The 22273-nt window shown below is 43.1% G+C and overlaps 1 protein-coding gene across 3 annotated transcripts in view; it reads right to left on the bottom strand.

Moving 5' to 3' along the window:
• The window catches only part of adck1 (aarF domain containing kinase 1), a 681773-nt gene that overhangs the window by 652184 nt on the left and 7316 nt on the right, over positions 1–22273 (bottom strand). For all 3 annotated transcript variants that reach the window (XM_073039303.1, XM_073039304.1, XM_073039305.1), the window contains exons 2-3: positions 7129–7290; positions 4808–4891 (exon numbers count right to left, since the gene is read on the bottom strand). In XM_073039303.1, coding sequence (XP_072895404.1) covers positions 4808–4891; positions 7129–7257 — 213 coding nt within the window. In that variant the 5' untranslated portion in view covers positions 7258–7290. The remainder of the gene's footprint in view (positions 1–4807; positions 4892–7128; positions 7291–22273) is intronic.

Below are 22273 nucleotides of genomic sequence, written 5' to 3'. Positions count from 1 at the left end.
GCATTTCACCATTCAATAGGCTTCAATGAGGTCACCCTTTATTCTTCTGAATTCTAATGAATACAAGCCCAGGGGCCATCAAACACTCTTCATACTACAAGCCATTCAGGTATATTGTGAGGTCAAGAGTCCATCTTAACATGTTAGTGAACTATCTAATAGTTTTATAACAGCAGGATAGAAGCTGTCCTTGAGCCTGGCGGTGCTTCTGGCTGATGGGGAGGGGGGAGGGGGGTAGAAGTGAGGACGTCTGAGGTGAGTGGGGTTTTTGATTATGCTGGCTGCTTTACCAAGCAGTAAGAAGTGTAGACAGTGGAGAACGTGGAGGGGAGGCTGTTTTCCATAACATGCTGAGTGCTGTCCACAATTCTCTGCAGGTGTTTGAGGTTTTGAACAGAGCAGTTACCCTACCAAGCCGTGATTCATCCGGACATGCCCAAGAGGTATGCTTTCACCACAACTGGGCTGGTGCGTAGGCCCAAAGTCTAGGCCTAGCCTTTAAAAGTCTATCACAGTTCCTGCACTGACAAGCCAGCAAGACATGATAACATGACAAAGATTCTACTTGCCATGCAGTACATGGTGACATAGCACGAACAATGACTGTCAATGAGGATTGGGAAATGGCAGCTCAAGTTTACAGTGGCAGAAAAGCAGAATTTTTTTTCAGATTATTTCTACTGCCACAACTATCTCGCGGTGTTATGGAACTCCATAATAGGATGGTTGGGATTTAATTGTCTCTCCCCTCAAGTGTGTAATTAATAAGCTTTAAAAATGCCAAAATAAGCCATTGAGTCACTTTATTAATAATTAATCTTAATTAACATTAGTAAATATTTAGATTGAAACCTTGCTACAAGGGAAGGTTTATTCCAAATAATGACCCACAGAAGATTTTCACGAACTATTCATTCTTCTTCAGTCTGACAACAAAAGAGTCACAAGAACACTTCATCTGATGAAGAATCTGTCTTTTCATTCAACTTAAAGTTTCAGTCACTGTTCTTCATCACAGTACTGCTACTTTATAGACAAGGGCCACTTCTAAGCTCTCACAGGAAAGGACTTTAGCTATAATATAAAATTTATAATAACTTATTGAAAGAGAGGCATTTGCCTTGGGCTGGTTGTTAGGAAAGGGTATGTCTGACTCTTCACTGGGGATCTTTTCAATAAAGTAATAGTGCTGGATTATACCTCCAATCAGACAGCCATTAATTATATAATTTCCAACCACCACCACCCACCAACCCCACACATTCAATATCCTTGCAACTAGTAAATAAATTCAAAGCAAAACTGTTCCAATTGTTACTTGGACTATTGATTAATTCTTTTAAGAATCCTGCAATATTGGAACAGCTCTCTCCCTTGTTTTTTTTTAACATCATACCTGCGTCATTGAACATGTAACACATTTTGGCCCCAAGGAATTAGAATCACATTTAATGTCACTGACTTATATGATGTAAAACTTGTTGTTTTGCAGCAGCAGTTCAATAGGAAGACAAAAATTACTACAAATCACTAAATAAATAAATAGAAAGATAGATAGATAGATAAAAAAATAAATAAATAAATAGTGCCGCAAGTGGAAATAATGAAGTAATGTTTATGGATTCAAAGACAGCTCAAAAATTTGATGGCAGAGAGAAAGTAGCTGTTTCTGAATCATTGAGCGTGGGTCTTCAAGCTCCTGTACCTCGTCTCTGAAGATAGTAATGAGAAGAGGGCGTGTTCTGGATGGCAAGAGTCCTTATTAATGGATACTGCCTTCTTGAAACACCATCTCTTCAAGATGTCCTCAACGGTGGGGAGGATTTTGTCCTGTTTTGAAGACAGCAACTGCAAACTTGTCAAGTTGCCACCTCCCTCCCAAACTTTAATTCCCTTTCTTGCCTCTGGAACTCACAAGAGTGGCCACTTGGAAATATTTCTTAACATTTCATAACCATCATATCTAGGGATCTCTTCCACCTCACTTTTTCATTGAGATAATCTTATCTGATCACCTGTATTTCCTTACGTGACTAGGTATCAAGGTGATCTTTCTTACTTTTCAAAGTTTGCTTGACAAGTTGCTTCCATAAGGAACGTGAACATGTTTCAAGGTATCAAAGCAACAAGAGAAAATCCTGATTAATGAATTTTATACTTGAAGGTTCAACAACCACCTGGTAACATCAGAGCCAGCTCAGTGGGCACTTCAGCCCCTCCATGACAAGCAAGTTCAGAGCAAAATCTTACAATGTTCATTATTGACTTTGCCTCTCTACTTATGTCATGTCAAACCCTTGCTGGCCCATATAATCAATATCGGTGCCCCATGCATTTCATTGTGGTTCAATATTTACATTGCAGATAAAAACCTGCAAAGTTGGATATTAGGGCCTAATTATTTATTTATTTTGAGATACAGCACAGTAACAGACCCTTCTGGGCCAATGAGCCCATGCCGCCCAAATACACCGAAGTAACCAATTAACCTACTAACTGTGCATCTTTGGGAGGAAGGAGGAAACTGGAGCACCTGAAAGGAACCCACGCGGTCACGGAGAATGTACAAACTCCTTACAGACAGCAGTGTTGGGAACTGAACCCGGGTCACTGCATTGTAATACTGACCACTACACTACCATGCCACCCAGTTCCAAGTTCTATGAGTCTAAGTGCTCAGAAAGCGAAACAGATTTGGCATGTCTTCATTGACTCAAGGACAGCTTCTATCCCAGACTTGAATCAAATGCTTGTACGATAAGTTGGACTCTTAGTTCACAATCTACCTCATTATGACCTTTCACTTATTATTTACCCGCACTGCACTTTCCTGATAGTTTTCACACTTTATTCTATTTTCTTATTATTTTATCTTATTCCAACTCAATGTACTCTGTAATGATTTGATCTGTACGAACAGGAATCAAGACAGGCTTTTCACTGGATTTTTGTAAATATGACAATTAAAAAGACCAACACTAATAATTTCCGTCCTCTCTGGTGATTGTAAAGATTCCATAGTAACATTTGAAGAGCAACAGAATTCAATTGCACTTTTCCATAAGGAACAGAAGCTGGAGTAGGCCATTACCTTGAGCCAACTCCAACTTTCAGTAAGTACTTTGGTGTACTTTACCACACTAACCCTATATCACTTGATTCCCTTTTGGTCAGTCAACATAATGAAACTGATTATCTGGTCATCGTCACATTGCTGTGCACAGATTAGCTCATTCAGTCTAGCCAATTAGCAAATCAAGGAAGCAATCACTTCAATGAGAGAAGCAAAGCATGTGATTCATTGTCACAGGCTTTCAGCCAAGCTGTGAGTCCCTCTACCATGGCCATATATTCTTCAGGCTTAACAGCAGTGCCAGTGGGCAAGAGGTTTGCATCTTTCCTCACAGTGAGCCTCCTGCTTTTTGCAAATTTCACTCAAACGCCTCCTCTGTATACCTCTGCATGCATTAGCACCAGCGTTCAACCCACTTTACCCTGTCACTATGTCATTCACCCAGTCTCCACACCATCACAAAACCTCCCCTTTTACACCACCCCTCCCCATTCCCCCATTTTTTCTGCAACTTAGAGCTTGGGGTGCATTTCACACCCTCTCAGCACTGATGAAACGGCATTGACCTCAAATGTTAACACCGTCCCCCTCTCTACAGAGCTGCCTTAGCTGGTCAGCACTGACAACATGGTGTTTTATTTCAGCTTTTTCCAACACAATTGCACACTTTTGCTTTTGGATTTTAACAGTAAGATCTGGTTTTGTGATTGGAACCCAGATAGTGAATTACCAAAACCATTACTGGCATGTTCCCAATATTCGCATATAGTTAATACAGTATATATTGATGACTGGATCACTTCCCTGGAACTCCAATGTAGAAGAATCTTCACCACACATATTGTAGCTCTCCAACAACTGGTCACAGGCTCCAAAGGTAATTAGTAATGAATAACAAATGCTGGCCAGGGCTGTTTTCATCACAGATACAAACCAAATTGATTATGCAACCTAACATTGTTCACTGCACTAGATTTTAGCCTCAAAGTACATCCACATCAGAAATAAGCAGAGGTGGCATTCAAAAAGAAAATTTAATGTGAAAAACCTGGACTGCCCTCTCCCATTGACCTTTGACTGATATCAGGCAGTTGGACACATTCTTGTAAGTTTCATTGCATGAAATATCACGGACAATCATTTCTTTCCCAAAATCTTCAACCCCTCTTACCCATTTCAATTTTTTTATGTTGTATTGTAAACAAAAAAATGATTAAAGAACAAAAAGAAGGAAATATCATGAAGCTGTTTCTCCTGAATCGCAAGATGTGATTGGGGTTGGAGCGAAGGTTCCTCCAGTTGATTAGACATTGTCATTCCTAAGCATCTACTCAAAGCGATCCAAACTACTCCACAGCAAGTGAAGTGCGTTGTGGCACGGTGACTCGCCACCGAGTAAAAATGGAGCCAATGAAAGCAAAGTAAAAGCTGCAAAGAAAGCAAATCCTGGATTGTGGGGCTCAGAGTTTACAAGGGATGAAAATGGAGGGCACATCATTTGGAGAATATGTAATTTGAGGCTCAAAGCTCACAAAACATGCACAAGAACAACTAGAAGTACCTGGAATCCCTATTGGTTTACCTACCGTGGAGATCAAGTGAGATCTTGATTTAACACAGATAGTCTATCTATCAATCTAGGGTAATTCTGCCTCTCCCTCACCATTTTCAAACCAAAAATTACAGGAACTTACAGAGCAGTAGAAGCTCACCCACACAAGGATTAAGGCTTACCTGTGACTTGACTGATTCATATTCTTCTGTACCATACTCCAGACCCCTGAGTGAGGCAAGGTAGTCATAACTGATAACTGCAGTCTGAAATGGACAGAATAGAAAGGGTGAAGTCACAAAAATCTGTGCATGCTGAGATCTGGAGCAAAACAATGCTCATATGAAGAGTGTTTGATGGCTCTAGGCTTGTATTCACTGGAATTCAGAAGAATGAGGAGTAACCTCATTGAAACCTATCGAATGCTGAAAGGTCTTGATGGAGTGGATGTGGAGATGACGTTTCCTATAGTGGGAGAGTCTAGGACCAGAGGACACAGCCTCAGAATAGAGGGCATCCTTTTAGAATGGATATGAGGAGGAATTTCTTTAGCCAAAGAGTGGTTAATGTGTGGAATTCCTTGCCACAGGTAGCTGTGGAGGCCAAGTCTTTACAGATATTTAAGGCAGAGATTCTTGATTGGTCAAGACATGAAGGAATACGGGTAGAAGGCAGGAGATTGGGGCTGAAAGGAATAATAGATCAGCCATGATGAAATGGTGGAACAGACTCAATAGGCCAAAGGACCTAAATCTGCTCCTATATCTTATGATTTTATGAACTCAGTGTGTCAGGTATGATCTATGAATGGAAATGGATGGTCAACTTTTCCAGTCAAAACCTTTCATCTGAACTGAACAGTTCTTCAACTGGCCACCTATTTTTCCCCATTACATGTACTTCTCCACTGATCAGTACTGGTAGGTAACGTCATTGAGTTGCCATACTCCTGCTCACAGGACAATACATGTCCTTTTCACTTTGTCTGCTAGAAGGCAATTTCCTAGCCACTGGATGCTTCCTAGCTCCATTTCAGTGATTGAACCAGCTCCTTTATCCATTTCCCTCCCTCGCTCCCTCATGCTCAAGGTATGGAAGGGTGACCTCATCCCATGTTTGCAAACATTTGCCACCTCACATGGGGAGAGGTCAGGTATCAAGTTGGAAGAAAGTCACCAATGAATTTGCCTCTTTATTGATATTGTACTTCAACTCGTGACATCTGAAGGCAGAAAATGCCCTGGACACAACAGCTAAATGCTTCCAAAATGGAATGATCCCTGTTGGATTATCTGACAGAGGATGAAATAGGGATAAGAGGTTTCTATGCAAATTGTAAGAAAGGTTAGTGATGTCCAGCAAGTACCACTGCTGGAGCCAGCTAATGCAATGGGGAACGCAAAACTAAATTTGGCCACCTCACAAACAACAGCAGCCTATTTGATCACGCAAATGGAGCATCATACTAAAAGGGGGCATCAATAGATAGAGTTGAGTTAGATGTTCAAGATTGTTTAATGTCATTTCCAGAACACAAATTTAAAGGAGAACAAAATAATTATTACTCTGGATCTGATACAGCACCAAAATAAACACAATAAGATAAATAATAAAGAACACACTCAATATAAATACACAAGATAACTTGTATATGCAGATTGATTGTATATCCATAAAGTGACACTAGGCACAAGAGTGTCTGTACATAAGATGATTCTGACATGAAATGATAAAACAGTGGCGGTTGAGGGTGTGGAGGGATGGGTTAATGGGTGGAGGAGATGATCAGCCTTACTGCTTGCAGAAAGTAACTGTTTTTGAGAATCAGAGTGATACACAGCATGGAAGCAGGTTCTTCAGCCCATCTTGTTTATGCCGACCACAGCTCCCACCAAACTAGCCCCATTTGCCTGTGTTTGACACAAACCCCTCCTACCGTGTACTTATCAAAATATCTTGTAAATATTATTAAATATTTGAAGCAGAGCACACAAAGGATATGCAAAATAGACAAAAGTAGGAACGAAGTAAATAGAGGAGTAGCAAAAAGTCAAGGTGATTTATTTTAAAGAAAGCCTTACAAGGGCTTCCACAGAAAATGAAAGCAGGAGGCAGTTCAGACCCTTGAGTTACCTTTACCATTCAATATAATCACGGCTGATTCTTATCTCACTACTAAAAGTCTTGCTCTATTCCCAAAACCTTTTGATGTTTTTCGAGTTTATCTACCTCTGTCTTAAATAGATTCAGTGACCTCATCTGAGCCTTCTGTGGTAGAGTTCACCATCTTCATTCAGAGTGAAGAGGTGGAGAGTTCCTACAGAGAAACAGTGGGATTAGTGTACACAGGTCCCACTATTTGGGCACTAAGATGAGCAATACCCAAAGGATATGCTTCACTACGATGTAACTGTATCTCTACTGTTTAAATGGGGGGGGGTTAAAGACCCCAAATAAATTCCTAGCGCAAACGTGATTTTTCTGATTTACTAGCACAACTTACTGTGGCAACAGCTCGTCCAATTCTAATGAATCCGACGTCATTAGGATCCACCCGGGTGGCAGCGTATAAACCCGATACCGTTAAGCCTGCCGTGGCCGCTGCTCCAAACCTCAGGAGCCACCTCGCCATTCCAGGACCATGGGAACAGAGAGCCTTTCAGTGCTAGAGGACAGAAAGTTATCAGAATTCAGGGCACAATCAGGCTGCCAATGGATGAACCTGCACCTCCTCCCGCTTCGACTATCGGCCCCCTTTCCAACATGCATCCACCAAAATAGACGCAGCTATTATAGCACACTTCCACTAATAATCAAAACAGAAGTGGTCTGGATGCTGATGGACCCCATACCCATGTTATGATTCTTGCAGCTTGACCATAAAACATTACAGCACAGTTCAGGCCTTTTGGCCCTCAATGTTTTACCAACTTTTTAAACCAGCTCCAACCCTTCCCTCCCCATAACCTTCCATATTTCTTTCACTTTCTTGAAAGTGATGACCTTCAAAGACACTAATGACAGCAACTCAGAGAGAAAAAGCATAGTATTGCAGGTAAAATTGGGTGTGTTTCTTTTTACTGGGTTTAAGATTGATTTAACGTTGTTTATCGTGTGTACACAGAAATATACAGTGAAATGTTTTGATTGTGTCAACAACGAACACATTCCAAGATGTGCTGAGAGGCAGCCCCCACGTGTTGCCATGTTTCTGCCACAAAAATAGCATGCCTGCAACTTACTAACCCTAACTCGTACGATTTCGGAACGTGAGGAAACCAAAGCACTCGGAGAAGCCTTACACACTCACGAGCAGAAAGTGCAAACTCCTTACAGACTGTGGCGGGAATTGGACCCCAAACTCATAGCTGCCACTGTAAAGCTTTGCTACGAAGCCGATCGTGCTTTGAAATTTAATGCTGGAGACAGAGGAATAACACATAAAGAAACCTCCGGGGGAGTTTCCAACCAGAAGTGCCAATCCCAAGCATTCAGGCCTTTATGTTCAAGTGGAGAAGATCAGGATGTTGATATCTAGTTAGCTTTGGATGTCATCAACACTTCATTGCTGACTGGATTCAAACCTGTGTGACATTGCCAATTAATGGGATTCTGAAAATTCACTTTATTTACTTGTGCACAACAGCATGGCCCCTATCACCACATTGTCCTGAAGTCTGAACAAAGAAATGCCATTTTTATACAGAAAATGACTAGTGGACACAGATATTAACGGATTGATAACCTCATGCATGTTCAGATTCCTTATTTGTATAATTAATCGCCAATCACACTACAATAATACAGGTACCTATAGCCAAAAGAATCTCCACATTAAAGGCCAATAATACTTCAGAATTAATAAAGCAACTGACCAAGAAATGTCACTCTAGAAGCTTCTTTTGCATCCTATCTTGTCGTGGTATGCCAAATGGCTCCAGTCCCCTGCTGTGCAAAGGGAAACTATGCTCTTCAAAGGCTTCACTTCCCTGAACTGACTGCACACTATATATTAACTATCCTTGCCTGGGCATTATCATAACCCTTACCTTGCTGCAACTTCCCCAACTGGACTCGGAAGCATCTCTGGAGGCCTTTCAATGGCTTACATATGGAAAAAATATTCATTTGCACTTTGCCAATCATCAGGAGGACCCAGTGAAGAGGTCTGGAAACACAGTTCCTGTTTTCGCGAGCAAAGCCCCAGGAAAAGCAACAAGTGACCAACTTGCGCTGACGTTGGACAAGGAGAAGAATTCTCCTGCTCTCCTCTGAGTAAAGCCAAGGAGATCTTTTCTGTCTGGCTGAGACAGCAATTTAACATCTCATTCAAAGGCAGCACCTCTGACATCCCAACACAATTCAAAAGCAGAGCGCTGGCTGGGCTAATCGTAGCGCCACCAACGCCTCCAACTGGGGAAATGTGATGGATGATCACGTCTGAAGTAGGGAAAATTGATAAAACCAGTAATTACAGAAACAGCGCTATTTCTGTCCATTGCTATAGAAACATCCTCCCAACTGACTCTGATGACAAAAATGTGAGCAACCGGATCAGAAAGTAACAGAAGCTGTGTACTGAAGGCAGACTGTTTATTTTACTTATCCCTCTTCATCTCTTCCAAAATCTCAGTCAAGGGTTTCTCGTGTGGCTTTCAATTCCCACAAACCAATCAACCTGCAGATGGAGTTTCAGAAGGAAACGTTTCCCTTACGGACAGCAAACTACATCTAATTGCTTGAATTGCATGGTACGTAGGAACACTAAAATACTGCACCATCCTTAGGATGTGGAAGCTTTAGAGAGGGTGCAGAGGAGACTTGCCTGGATGCTGTCTGAATTAGAAAGCATGTCTTATGAGCACAGGTTGAGCAAATTAGGGCTTCTCTCTTCGTAACTTATAGTACATTTCAATGTATATTTTATAGTATACTTTGTGTATTGTCCAAAGCAGCAAATTTTATGACAAGCCAGTGATAAGAAATCAGATTCTGATTTGGAGGAAAGGACAGTGAACAATGTCTTGACAGAGGTGTACAAGATGATAAGAGGTACTGATCAAGTGGACAGCCAGAGGATTTTTTCCCCAGAGCAGAAATGGCTCATACAAGAGGGCATCATTTTAAGGGAAATGGAGAAAAAGTACAGGGAGGGTGTCAGAGGCAAGTTGTGTTTTTTTTAAAAAACACAGAGAATGACAGATGCATGGAACATGCTGCCATAAGTAGTAGTAGAGGCAGATACATAAGGGACATTTAAGACAGACAGATAGATGAAAGAAATAAGGAGGACTGTTTGGCGGGAAAGTGTCAGATCGATCTTAGGGAGGGTTAAAAGATCAACATAACATCGTCGGCCAAAGGGCATGTATTGTTTTATTTCTCTGAACATTGTCTAACATCTTTATGAACACGGAAGAACAGGTGAAGGGTAGCCAAGCCAGAATCAATGAAATGCAAACAAGACTTATCAGCAGGAAACATTCGCAACATGAAGGACAAACTCTTTGAAAGGCTGTAAGATGTATGCAAATATTATGATGCCACAGCCTCTGAAACTTCACTCCATCCTATCCAACCTGGAAAATAGTGCCTCACACACTAGGACACTGTTTATTGACTTCAGCTCCATGTTTAATACAACCATCCCTCAGAACTTGGTGGGTAAACTGTCCTCATCAGGTTTCATCTGAAACTGGATCTTGGACTTGACAGAAAGACCACAGTCAGTCCATGTTAGCAGCAACATCTCTAGCTCCATTGTGCTGAGCACTGGTGCCCCTCAAGGCTGCGTGCTTAACCCTCCTGCTGTTCGCACTGCTGACACATAACTGCACAGCTAGATCCAGTTCAAACTGAATCATCAAATTCACTGATGACAAAACAGTAGTTGGCCTCATCAATAACGATGATGAGATGGTGTACAGAGAGGAGGTAGGGCAGCTGGTAGAATGGTGTGAACATAACAACTTGAGACTCAATGTGGACAAGATGAAAGAGATGATTGTGGACTTTAGGAAGATGCAGGCTGATCACTCCTCACAGTGTGCAAACAGCTACTCAATGGAGTGTGTTAGGAGCACCAAGTTTCTGGGTGTACACATAACGGATGATCTCATCTAGTACCTCAACACCACTTCTTTGGCCAAGAAAGCACAGCAGCATCTCCAGCTCCTGAGCAAATTGAGACAAGCGAGGCTTCCACCACCCTCCCCCAATCCCCACAAATGTTTACAGGGGCACCATTGAGAGTGTCCTGACCAGCTGCATCTGGCATGGCTCCCAGATAGGTCTGCCTGTTTGTCTGCTAAGTGGAATAGTCCATGTTCCAAGCCTACACTGGTGACTGTCCCACACTTTTCCTATGCTACATCGACGACTGCATTGGTGCTGCTTCCTGCACCTATGCTGAACTCGTCAACTTCATCCACTTTGCCTCCAACTTCCACCATGCCGTCAAATTTACCTGGTCCTTTTCCAACATCACCCTCAACTTTCTCAATCTCACTGTCTGTATCTCCAGAGACAGCTTATCCACTGATCCACAGACTGCCGCAGCTACCTGGACTATACCTCTTCCCACTGTGTTAATTATAAAAATGCTATCCCTTTCTCTCAATTCCTCTGCCTCCACCCCACCAGCTCTCAGGTTGAGGCTTTTCATTCTAGAACAGAGGAGATATCCTCCTTTTTCAAAAAAAAGAGGCTTCCCTTCCTCCACCATCAACACTGCCCTGAATGCATTTCAGGCATGTCTGCTCTTAACCCATCCTCCCACCACTCTACCAGGGATAGGGTTCCTCTTGTCCTCACCTACGACCCTACCAGGTTCCGTGTCCAGCACATAATTCTCTGGAACTTCCGCCATCTCCAACGGGATCCTGCCACCAAACACATCTTTCCTCCCCCCCCCACCCCCCCGCCCAACTTTCTGCTTTCTGCAGGGATCGCTCCCTATGCGACTCCCTTGTCTATTCATCCCTCCCTACTTATCTCCCTCCTGGCACTTATCCTTGCCCCTACACCTCCTCCCTCACTACCATTCAGGGCCCTAAACAGTCCTTCCAGTTGAGGCAACACTTCACCTGTGAACCTGTTGGGGTCACACACTGAATCTGGTGCTCCCGGTGTGGCATCCTGTATATCGGTGAGACCCGACGTAGATTGGGAGAATGCTTCGCTGAGCATCTAAGCTCTGTCCACCTGGAAATGCAGGATCTCCCAGTGGCCACCCATTTTAATTCCACTTCCTATTCCCATTCCAATATGTCTATCTATGGTCTCCTCCACTGTCATGATGTGGCCACACTTAGGTTGGAGGAACAACACTTTATATTCCAACCTGATGGCATGAACATCGATTTCTCAAACTTCCGGTAATGCCCCCTCCCCACCCCCTTCATCATTTCCCATCCCCTTTTACCTCTCTCACTTTATCTTCTTGCCCATCCATCACCTCCCTCTGGTGCTCCTCCCCCCCCCCTTCTTTCTTCCATGGCCTTCTGTCTCTTTTACCAATCAACTTCCTAGCTCTTTACTTCATCCCCTCTAGCTTCAGGTTTCACCAATCACCTTGAGTTTTTCTCTCCTCCCCCCACCTTTTAAATCTACTCCTCAGCTTTTTCTCTCCAGTCCTGCCAAAGGGTTATGGCCCAAAATGTTGACTCTGTGCTCTTTTCCATAGATGCTGCCTGGCCTGCTGAGTTCCCCCAGCATTTTGTGTGTGTTGTATCACTGTCTGGAATGGAAATTGCAACACCACAAGTCCTAACAAAGGATTGTGAGCACTGCTGGCGATCATCAGGGTCTCTCGTCCACCCATCAGATATCTATAAGGAGCACTGTGTACATTGCCAATGATCCCTTCCATCCGGCCAACAATCTCTTTGATCCCCTCCCATCAGGCAGGAGGTACCGTAGCATTAGGACAAGCATTGTTAGGATGAGAAACAGCTTCCCTCAACAGGATATGAGACTACACTCAACTGCCTGCCACCACCCAGGTCTCACCACGTATGAAGAGCCAGTGGTGTTAAACTTTACTTTTTAAACTTATGTCGCTAATCTAACTTACTTCTTATTAATTAATTTGTGGTACTATTACTTACTGTACTGCGCAAAAGTCTTAGGCACATATATAGTTATGGTGTATCAGATATTTGCACGATACTGTAGTAATTTTATATAATGCACTGTACTGCTGCCACAAGGAAAAGCAAATGCCATGACGTACATAGGTGATGATAAAGCTGATTCTGATATGGGTCTCTATTGGGGACTGAGTGTGGGAAGAGGACAGGGAGAGGGGAATCATGGTTGGGAAAAGGGGAAGGGAGAGGGGAGGGAAAGTGAAGCACCAGAGAGACATTCTGTAATGATCAATAAAACAAATGTTTGGAATCAAATGACCTTTCCTGGTGTCTCAGGACTGGGTGTGTCTGCACCCACGCCACCCCACCCTTGGCACTCCTTCTCTGCTACCTGTCCCATACCATCTCACAGCGCTCCACCCTCACCGTTCCCAATACCCTTTGCTCCCACCAAATTTACAAACGCACTCTCCACGCCACATTGACAAATACAGTACTGTGCAAAAGGCCTAGGCACCCTAGCTATATATATGTGTGCCTGAAACATTTGCACAGTACTGCATGTGGTGTGTGCGTGAATTATATGTACTGTGTTGTGCACCTTGGTCTGGAGGAACATTGAATGACAATAAGGTTGAAATTGAACAAATGGGTACCAGCTAGCAAATGTCCATTTAACAAATTCTACTACACATGCCAGTGATAATAACCCTGATTCTGATTCCATGAGAGGAATAAAGGAATTATACAGCTTTGAAGTGCAAGGAACAAGATGGATTTCAAACTGACACAACAAGCCTCAAGAAGAAGCATAATGAATGGATGGTAGCAGCAAGGAAACCTTATCAAGTCAGGGATGGGTTAAGGTTACTAAAGGAGACCGAAAGAAACTGTTTGCTCTGACAGGAAGGATTAGCCCAGAACGATTTTAAAACTAGACTGGGCTTTTTTTTTAAATGGCATCAGGAAGTACTTGTATGCACAAAATAATCTGGAACTCCCTTCTCTCCATCCTACCCCCAAACAAAAAAAACTTTGTGAGTCTGAAATATAGATTGATAGGTTGAGAGTTATGGAACCAGCTATGCACCTGCTTTTATCTAACCAAATGACCATAAGATACAGGAGCAGACAGAATTAGGCAATTCAGCCAATCAAGGATGCTCTGCTATTCCATCGTGGCTAATTTATTATCCCTCTCAACCACATTCTCCCACCTTCTCCCCATTAACTTTTAACACCCTTATTAATCAAGAACTCACCAACTTCCACTTAAAATATACCCAATCACCTTCACAGCCATCTGTGGCAATGAATTCCGCAGATTCACCACCCTCTGGCTAAAGAAAATCCTCCTTATCTTTGTTCTAAAGGGGCATCTTTCTATTCTGAGTCTGTCCCCTCTAGTCGTAGACCAGTAATGGAACTAATTCAGGAGGGTGAATGGCTAAACTTTGTACATACATTCCTAATCTATTACCCCAGTTCCCACTGATGTCTGTAAGAAGTTTATACATTCTCATGACCACTTGAATATCGTGCAGATTCACCGGTTTCCTCCCACATTCTTAAAAAAAACATATGGTTTAGGGTTAGTAAGTCGTGGGCATTCCACGTTAGCACTGGCGACACTTGCGGACCGCCCCCAGCACTTCCTTGAACCGTTGGTCATTGACGCAAATGACGCATTTCATTGTATGCTTCAATCTTCTGATGCACATATGACAAATAAAGCTAATTTTTAGATTTTTAAATATTTTGAAACCTACAACAGCCCCCAAGTTGAACTGCAAAATAGGAGGATCGCTTATCTGTAAAACGTCAGTATGGTGGAAAGGAGAGCCCAATGCTTGGATTTGTCAAGAGTGACATTGAACACAGAATTGGATCAGTAAATGAGACTTCATTTGAACATCACTTCCTATAGGAACTATTCACCGCCCGGTACTTATCAATCATTGAGGCCCCATTCTTAATGATAAATCATAAGGGCAGGAGGAATAGCTCTAAGGCCAGAATTCTCTTTACTGTCACTTGGAAATAATTCAGGAAATAATTACATTCAACGCCAGTGTCACGCTGCATTGAGTAATATTAATTCAGCGCAGTCTCACATGCACACACACAGATACAGTAGATGGTGCTGAGATAAATGGCTTCTGAACTGGCTTATATGCAGTGGGTGTTTAACACGATGCAGAACGCCCTCTGTGTGACCTGCAGGTCACGAGCTGCTGTTCTTGACAGACTATGGTCCTGGAATATGCCTTAATGTGTGCAGAAACGGCATTTTGCACTTGCCTTCAGCACCTCCCACAAGGACCAGCTGTTTTCAGCTAAAGAAAAACCTAATGATATTGCTATTTCAAGGCACCTGCATATTCCCAGGATATACCAAAAATTCAAGATCGCCCCTCCCCATGCAAAAAAGCACTGTGGAGACAGTTTATGCACTGCATTCGTAGCAAAGCAAGACCACACCACACCAATGTTGTAACTGAATGGCTTTAAGTTATCCCGTGCACAATTGTTTCCCCCCCATCAGTAAACACGGCTGAAAATCTGCATTGATCATTATTTAGAAATACGAGGGGTGATTGATAAGTTTGTGGCCTACAGTAGAAGGAGTCAATTTTAGAAAACATAGAACATTTATTTTTCAACATAGTCCCCTCCTACATTTACACACTTAGTCCAGCGGTTGTGCAGCATACGGATCTTGGACCTCCAGAGAGTGCCCACAGCAGGGGTGATTGATAAGTTTGCGGCCTAAGGTAAAAGGAAGCAAATCTTTCCCGAATATCTCACAGAGAAACTTGGCGAAAAACTTCACGGTTGGACCATGTTCGGTCGCCTCTGGCAATCCAAGAATTCTAAGATTGCAGCGTCTGCTCCGATTTTCGAGATCCACCATTTTGGAAAGGAGTTTGTTATATTTTTCCTCTAAGCTGGAACAGAGAGTCTCCAAGTATCGAACACGACTTTCTAAATCTTCAGAAGTCGAATCGATGCGAAATAGGTGTTCGGCATGTTTGTCCACTTTATCGTTGATCCGATCCAGTTTGTCTTCCAACTGTTTGAAAGCGGTTTTGAATTCCTTTAAAATTTCATCTCGGAGCTTTCCGAGCGCAGCCAGAGTCTCGTCTGAGGGAGCCGTAGCTTCCTTTCTCTCAGATTTAGAACTCTTGCTTGACATTGTAAGTTAGATATGTTCACAGGCAAGTAAGGGATACCGAAAAAATTCCTAACTAAGGTTTAAAACATGGAGACATTTAGTGCAAAGATAGCGACAATAACGGAACAAAAGTTCGGAGCAGCTAAACAATCGCCATCTTACCGGAAGTCCCCCTAAGGTAGAAGGAGACGAGTTATACAGCTCTCGTTCCATGCACATGCAGGTCAACTCTTTGAGTGATTATGCAGAGAGTTAAGTTAATAACTCATCTCCTTCTACCTTAGGCTACAAACTTATCAATCACCCCGATGAGTTATTAACTTCAAACTCTCTGCATAATCACTCAAGGAGTTGACCTTCATGTACATGTAACGAGAGCTGTATGACTCATCTCCTTCTACCTTAGGCCACAAACTTATCAAGCACCCCTGCTGTGGACACTTTCTGGAGGTCCAAGATCCGTATGCTGCACGACCGCTGGACTAAGTGTGTAAATGTAGGAGGGGACTATGTTGAAAAATAAATGTGCTATGTTTTCTAAAATTGACTCCTTCTACCTTAAGCCGCGAACTTATCAATCAACCCTCATACAGCGTGGAACAAGCCGCTCTGGCCCAACAAGCCACACAGCCCAGCAACTCCCCTATTTCACCCTAGCCTGATCGCAGGACAGCTTACAACAATGACCAACTAACCTACCGACCAGTTACGTCTTTGGAACGCGAGAGCACCAAAGCAAACCCAGGCATTCACAGGGAGGGCGTACGGACAACGGCAGAATTGAACTCCAAAGCCCCGAACTGTAATAGTGTCATGCTAACTACTACGCTGTCATGGCACCCACAGGGAGTGCTGGGTGTCTGCAATGTGATGCCTAGTGTGTGGTGATGGAGGCAAATACACCAGGGGCATTCAGGAAGCTTTCAGACAGGCACATAAATGGACAGGAATTGGAAAGGTGCGTGAACCAAAGAGATTAGTTGGACATCTGATTACTGATTTATTTGGTTCATAACAGAGTGAGCTGCAGTTCCAAGTTCTATGATTTGTGAACATTAGATTATCCTCATCTGACCACTCCACTAGTTCTGACATACAGTGAAGACTAAACAAAACCAAGAAACTCATCATCTGTTGCTCACACATCATTTGTCACACAGCACTAATGGCATGATTTTGCCATTTAGATTCATTTTATGACTTCAATGGAACTAACTACAGAAGCAAAGTACGATGCACTGTGCGACTATTTAGCATTGCACTGGGAATGAATTTCTAGTCAAAAGTACTTCCGAAATTTGGAATGAAAGTACGGTATTTGTAAAGTGGCCACAAAACTACTAGGTTGTAAAGTTTCCATCTGTTGCAGTAATATCCTTTAGAATAGGAAATCAGGTTTCCTTCTCCACTGACTTATAGCGTTGGCTCTTAAACTCCTCTCGTAGCCATCAGGTCACACAATTCAAACAGCAGTTAGCAACACCCACATCCTTAAGCTGAATAACTGAAACGATGGAAAGCTAGAAGTGGTGGCGGTCCAATGATGTTTAGGAGGCTTGATATGTCACCAAAGACTAACAAATTTATACAGATGCAGTGTGGAGAGCATTATAACTGGTTGCATCATCATCTGGCATGGAGGGGCCTCTGCCCAGGGTTTAAAAAAACCTGGACAGGGTTGCAAACTCGGCCAGCTCCATCATGGGCGACAGCCTCTCCAGCACTGAGGACACCTTCAAAAGGCAATGCTTCAAAAAGGTGTCTTCCATCAGTAAGGACCCCAATCAACTAGAACGTGCTCTCTTCTTATTTCTATCAGAGAGGAGGTACAGGACCCTGAAGACACACACACTTTTTTTTCCCTCCGGTAAGATGGCGGCGCAATCGGTCGCTACGGTTTCCACAGGGTCAACAAAAGGTGCTACAGTTGTATTTAAACATAATTCCAATGACCACAAAATCCTGCTGAATATTAAAAACATAAAGGACTCCAAGTCTGCGCCATCAATGTGTTGCTCACTGGCAGGGAAAATGAAGGAGTTGCACAACGGGCTGCTGTCTGAGTCGAAGGAGACATACATTGTAAGAGCAAATAACTGTCTTGGTCATAGAAACACAGGAAACCTACAGCACAATACATGCCCTTCAGCCCACAAAGCTGTGCCAAACATTTCCTTACCTTAGAAATTGCCCAGGGTTACCCATAGCCCTCTATTTCTCTAAGCTCCATGTACTTATCCAGGAGTCTCTTAAAAGACCCTATCGTATCCGCCTCCACCACCGCTGCCAGCATCCCATTCCACGCACTCACCACTCTCCGATTAAAAAACTTACCCTTGACATCTCCTCTGTACCTACTTCCAAGCACCTTAAAACTGTTCCCTCTCATGCTAGCCATTTTAAAACTATGCCCTCTGGTGCTAGCCATCTTAAAACTGTTCCCTCTCATGCTAGCCATTTTAAAACTGATGCACCATCAATAACTCTCAGAGACGTGAGGCGAGATATAGGCTTTTATTGGCTGGAAGAAAGAACAAGCAGCGATTGACCACCATACTACATCCTGGAGACTGAGGCCGGGGTTGTCTCCAATCGCCTTTATACCGGGGTCAGTGGGAGGAGCCACAGGAGCAGTCAGCAGAGGGGGCATGTCCAGACAGGTATATGTAGTTCACCACAAAAACTATGCCCTCCTGTGCTAGCCATAGGTTGTTTTTCTTGTGATCGCAAGAACCTTTTGGACGGTATTAACGTGGTGTGCCTCAAGTTCGATTCACTGATTTATTGTCAGAGAGCAAGGGCAGATGTGGGAGAGCTGCATGGCCTCAGTCGAAGCAAGGACTAAGCATCAAGTCACCATGTCGCCTGTTTACAGCCGCCAGGAGACATTGGGATTGGTACGCTCCACCAGAGATGGTGTGGCATGATGTCCAGGCTGCGGTTGGTGCTGACCCCCTCCCCCCCACCACAAGATTTTACACACAAGCAGTATTGTGGTCGATTTCAGATTTCAGCAGCATTCAGTTTGACTTGGCCTTAAACCACAGTATTGCCTGTTTACAGCTCCTCCAAAGCTTCAATGTCCATTTAGGAATCGGATCGCAAAGGGGAAGAAGCTGTTCCTGAATCACTCAGTGTGTGGCTTTAGGCTTCTATACCTCCTACCTGACGTGAGAAAAGGGCATGCCCTGGGTGCTGGAGGTCCTTAATAATGGACGCTGTCTTTTTGAGACACCGCTCCCTGAAGATGTCCTGGGTACTTCGTAGGCTGGTACCCAAGACAGAGCTGACTAGATTTACAACCTTCTGCAGCTTCCTTGGGTCCTGTGCAGTAGCCCCTCCGTACCAGACAGTGATACAGCCTGTCAGAATACTCCCAATGGTATAACTATAGAAGTTCTGAGTGTATTTGTTGACATGCCAAATCTCTTCAAACTCCTAATAAAGTATAGCCACTGTCTTGTCTTCTTTATAACCACATTGATATGTTGGGACCAGGTTAGATCCTCAGAGATCTTGACATCCAGGAACTTGAAACTGCTCACTCTCTTCACTTCTGATCCTTCTATGAGGATTGGTATGTGTTCCTTCGTCTTACCCTTCCTGAAGTCCACAATCAGCTCTTTCGTCTTACTGATGTTGAGTGCCAGGTTGTTGCTGCAGCACCATTACACTAGTTGGCATATCTTACTTCTGTATGCTCTCACATCACCACCTGAGATTCTACCAAGAATGGTTGTATCGTCAGGAATTTTATAGATGGTATTTGAGCTATGCCTAGCCACACAGTCATGTGTATACAGAGAGTAGAGCAGTGGGCTAAGCACACACCCCTGAGGAGCGCCAGTGTTGATCATCAGCGAGGAGGATATGTTATCGCCAATCCGCACAGACCGCGGTCTTCCAGTTAGGAAGTTGAGGATCCAATTGCAGAGGGAGGTACAGAGGCCCAGGTTCTGCAACTTCTCAATCAGGATTGTGGGAATGATGATATTAAATGCTGAGCTACAGTCGATGAACAGCATCCTGACGTAGGTGTTTGTGTTGTCCAGGTGGTCTAAAGCCGTGTGGAGAGCCATTGAAATTGCGTCTGCCATTGACCTATTGTGGCAATAGGCAAATTGCAATGGGTCCAGGTCCTTGCTGAGGAAGGAGTTCAGTCCAGTCAAAACCAATCTCTCCAAGCATTTCATCACTGTCGATGCGAGTGCCACCGGGTGATAGTCATTAAGACAGCCCACATTATTTTTCTTAGGCACTGGTATAATTGTTGCCTTTTTGAAACAAGTGGTAACTTCTGCTCGTAGCAATGAGAGGTTGAATATGTCCTTGAATACTCCCAATAGTTCGTTGGCACAGGTTTTCAGAACCTTACCAGGTACTCCATTGGGACCTTCTGTCTTTCGAGGGTTCACTCTCTTTAAAGACAGTCTAACATTGGTCTCTGAGATGGAAATCACAGGGTCCTCAAGTGCAGCAAGGATCTTCACAGCTGTAGTTGTGTTCTCCCTTTCAAAGTGTACATGGAAGGTCCCAGGATACATCCTATGCAGTCAAGAAAGCTCACCAACTCCTCTACTTTCTGAGGAGGCTGAAGAGAACTGCAGATTGCACTACTACAGATGCACAGTAAAGTGTACCCTAAGTTGTATCATTGCTATGGAAACTGCACTACAGTAGATTCTACAATGGGTAGTCAAAACTTCATAGTGCATCACTGGCACCAACCTACCAACCATTGAGTACATATATACAGAAAGGTGCCAGAAAAGGGCTAGGAACATAGTGAAAGATTCCTACACACCCTGATCATGGACTGTTGGCCCCACTCCCATCAGAGAGGAGGCTACATAGCATCCATGCCATGACAACCAGACTCAAAAACATTTACTTTCCCCAAGCAATAAGGCTGATTAACACTTCCATCCACTAACTCCGCCATTAATTTATTATTTCCCATCAGTCATCCTATATACAGCATAGTGTCACTCTATGGACATAAAATTAACTTATATAAGCTATCATGTGTATTTATATTTTTGTGTGTTTTTTCATTTTTATTGTTTTTCTTCTATTGTGGGTTTTTTTCTGTGTTACATCAGATCCATGAGACATCAGAGCAGAATTGGGCCATTTAGCCCATCGAGTACGTTCCGCCATTCAATCATGGCTGATCCTTTCTTCCCCCACCCCCCAGCCGGAGTAACAATTCTTTTGTTCTCATAGAAAACCTACAGCACAATACAGGCCCTTTGGCCCACAATGCTCTGCCGTACATGTCCTTGCTTTAGAATTTACCTCGGGTTACCCATAGCTCTCTAGTTTTCTAAGCTCCTCTCACTCATCTCAGTCACCCTTCAAACCCACCAGGATCCATTTCTCGCTTCTTTCAAACCCACTGGAATATTTCCCATTCCCTTCAAACCCACCAGGACCCAGTCTCCTGCTCCTTTTAAACCCCCGATAAGAACAAGATGACAAGAATGTCAGGGTTAAGGAGATAGGGAGGGGCAAGGGAGGGGTTTGAACAGGAAGTGACATTGAATCTGAAGGACTGCGAGCAGTTTGAGGCGTCACATTTTAAGAAAGCTATATTGATGTTGAAGGAAATTGTCTATTTCTCAGAATGATACCTTGACTATAAAGGTAATCTACTTACTCACATAATACTAGGGGTGCAGGGGAAAACAGAAGCAGCAGGAACAGGAGTAAACCTGCTCTACCATACATTGAGATAATGGCTGTTAGACAATGGTTTAGAATTGTTATTTTTCTTGTAGCTTAACTTCTCTATGCTTGCTTGAATTATTATTTACAGTACATTCTGGTTAATGGGGCCATTGGTTAATTGGGGCAGCCGCTTATTTAGGACAACTCTTAAAGAACAAAAACCAATTCAGAAAATAGCAGGCTTCCTTTCATTTATTTGGGACACTGTGCTGCTTAATTGGAAAAGGAGATTGTTGGCTGATTTATTTTCCCCCTCATCACTATTCTCCTGCCTTCTTCCCAGAACCTTTGACCTTTAATTAGAACCTATCAACACTGCTTTAAATATATCCAAAGATTTGGCATCCACAACTGTCAGTGCAATGAATTCTACAGATTTACCACACTTTGGAATGGGAATATTCAGAGAATAAAATGGGACATGTTTGGCTTACTGTAAGAATGGTCAGCACAGATTTAGTGGGCAGAAGTAACTGCCTCTCTCTGTGACTTTGAGACTAGATCCTTGTGCCTGCCTGTAAGAATGGGGAGAACTACAATTTTACACTTGTTCTCATCAGTGCAAACATAGTCAGAGTCTAGTGACTCTTTGGGGAAAAATTGGGTGCTTAACTAATACAGTGTTCTGTAAAAGTCATAAGCACATAGATATA

The sequence above is a fragment of the Hemitrygon akajei genome, chromosome 3, assembly GCF_048418815.1.
Source record: "Hemitrygon akajei chromosome 3, sHemAka1.3, whole genome shotgun sequence".
NCBI classification, from domain to species: domain Eukaryota; kingdom Metazoa; phylum Chordata; class Chondrichthyes; order Myliobatiformes; family Dasyatidae; genus Hemitrygon; species Hemitrygon akajei.
Note: the sequence above shows the minus strand (reverse complement) of the source record. Positions and strands in the feature narration are given on the sequence as shown.